The sequence below is a fragment of the Sphaeroforma arctica genome (assembly GCF_001186125.1).
Source record: "Sphaeroforma arctica JP610 unplaced genomic scaffold supercont1.212, whole genome shotgun sequence".
NCBI classification, from domain to species: Eukaryota; class Ichthyosporea; order Ichthyophonida; genus Sphaeroforma; species Sphaeroforma arctica.
The window spans coordinates 105104-107089 of NW_014040346.1; the positions used below are offsets into that span (position 1 = coordinate 105104).

Consider the following 1986-nt stretch of genomic DNA (forward strand, 5'->3'; position numbering starts at 1 on the left):
CTAACATTGTTCATCCTCGGTCAATACCACTGGGCCCTGGTCCTTGTTGATGTCAGCCATTTCTGTATCGTTTTCTGTCGTCGAAGAGTCTGTGGTGGAAGGTTGAGGCTGTGCGAGGAAGACCGTTGGTACGTGGGGTCGTCCGGGCTGCGCATGTTCTGGCTGTGTGTTAGCACCTGTCGGGATTCATGGGTTAGGTGACAAGCGGTTTGTAGTATGTTTTGCTTGATATACCTTCTGAAGCCGGTCCGTGGTACATTGGAGAATGTCTGCGTTGGTGGAATTAACAAGGGGGTCCAATAAAGCATCCATGCTACGGGCAAGATTTTTGGTGCTCGTTCATGTGTGCAGCGGGCCTCCCGCTTGGTGCGGATGTCGTTTCACCTGGGTGACAGCGTCATTGGGAACACAAAGGCAGACGAAACTGGAGGAGGTCCCGCGGTGATTTAGTTCAGAAACCGGTTTGGACGGGAGATACCAAAGAAAGTGGTGGCGATTGAGGAGCGGTTGGGCGTGCCAGTATTTTTCAAATACTGATTGGGATGGGGGCTTGCCGTTGGGAAAAATTGCCCGAAAGAAGAGCCATACCGGAGTGATTCATCCATTTCGTGGAGAGTTTTGTCCGCCATCGGGCGGCCCATCACTTTTGTCAGAAGGTGTGCGGGTACTGGCGGCTGCAGTAGGGGCTGAGAGGTCGGTGGGATCGGGGTTTTTTGGGGAGTCGGTTTTGTGGGGTTGCCCACTTTTGAGCGGTAGCTGGGAGGCTCACTGCTGCTAATGGGCGCCTGTGGCCTCGGTCTTTTTGCTGGCGGGGCTGGCGGGCTTGTGAAGCCAAACCGGAATGTGTAGGGTGTGCCTTCATTTAGAGGTGCACAGGTTTGGGATTTAAGGTCTCGGAGTTCGGATTCGAGGTTGTTCACTTTAGCACAGAGTTCAGTGAGTATTTGGTGCATGGTTAATTTCCATTGGTCGTCAGCCAGAGGCTCTTTGGAGATGGGCCCATTATTGTCCAGGGTTGGTAGGGTCGGTCCCGACATTTGGTTGAGATTAGCCTGTAGAGTGTTGACCTGGGCAGAGAGGTCTGTGATAGATTTTTGTAAATAGTCATTGGGGAGGAGCGCTTTAGTTGGGGATTCAGCCTGGCCCGACATTTTTCGGAGGCTGTGGGACTGTGGTCTGTGGGTCGTGGGAAATTATTATATTTTGTTTTTGAAAAAATAAAATAAAATAAAATCTAAACTCCAGGTCTCTGCGATGAAATAATGGAATCGCTAGTACTCGTATCAGACATACGCCATAAGAGAGATGTGCCATATAAGCCGCAAACGCAAGGCGCGAATAAAACGCGCCATAGAAGTCTTAAGTTCTTCTTGCGTACTGCATTAACGGATGATGCAGATGATTGACCGTACCACCTTAATTGGGTACAAACACAGATGAACAAGTGTGCTGATCCGGTTACAGGAACTACACCCACTTACTATTTTTGTGGCAGATATAGTGAGTTACAAATCCCCTTTAACAAGAACGAACCTGATCACCATGAGTTAGCATGATTAGAGAAGGTACAACGTATTTATAACGAAGTATATCCTTGCTTGGGAGAAATACGCAATATAGCTTTATTAAAAAGTCAAAAGCGTTGGAACACTACCAAGAAGATAGCAGAGTATCAGGTTGGTGACAGAGTTAACATCCGTCAACGTAATTCCGATGCTACTGTATTAATATATAAATGGATAGGTCCATAGGGTTTAGGGTTTTACTAAAAAAAATCTCTGTAACAGACACTAAAAGTGGAACGTACGAGGTAAATAACCCCGATGGTTCTAGTGCGCTTAATATAGGCACAAGTCGTATTCCGCCTACAGAGATTATACTCGCAAGAAGACATGACTCTAATGCCCCTCTTGATCGTTCTGAATTTAACGACATTATATGGAGAACGGATAAGGGAGGCTATACATACTATCGTACACGCTTTAT

At 47.2% G+C, this 1986-nt stretch overlaps 1 protein-coding gene across 1 annotated transcript; it reads right to left on the reverse strand.

The window, feature by feature from the left end:
- On the reverse strand, window positions 1-1151 carry SARC_03952 (hypothetical protein; the record flags this gene model as incomplete). Its single annotated transcript, XM_014302250.1, has 2 exons — window positions 1-176; window positions 479-1151. The coding sequence occupies 2 exons, from the start codon at window positions 1149-1151 to the stop codon at window positions 1-3; spliced, it is 849 nt and encodes a 282-aa protein (XP_014157725.1).
- Between the last annotated feature and the right edge of the window lie 835 nt (window positions 1152-1986).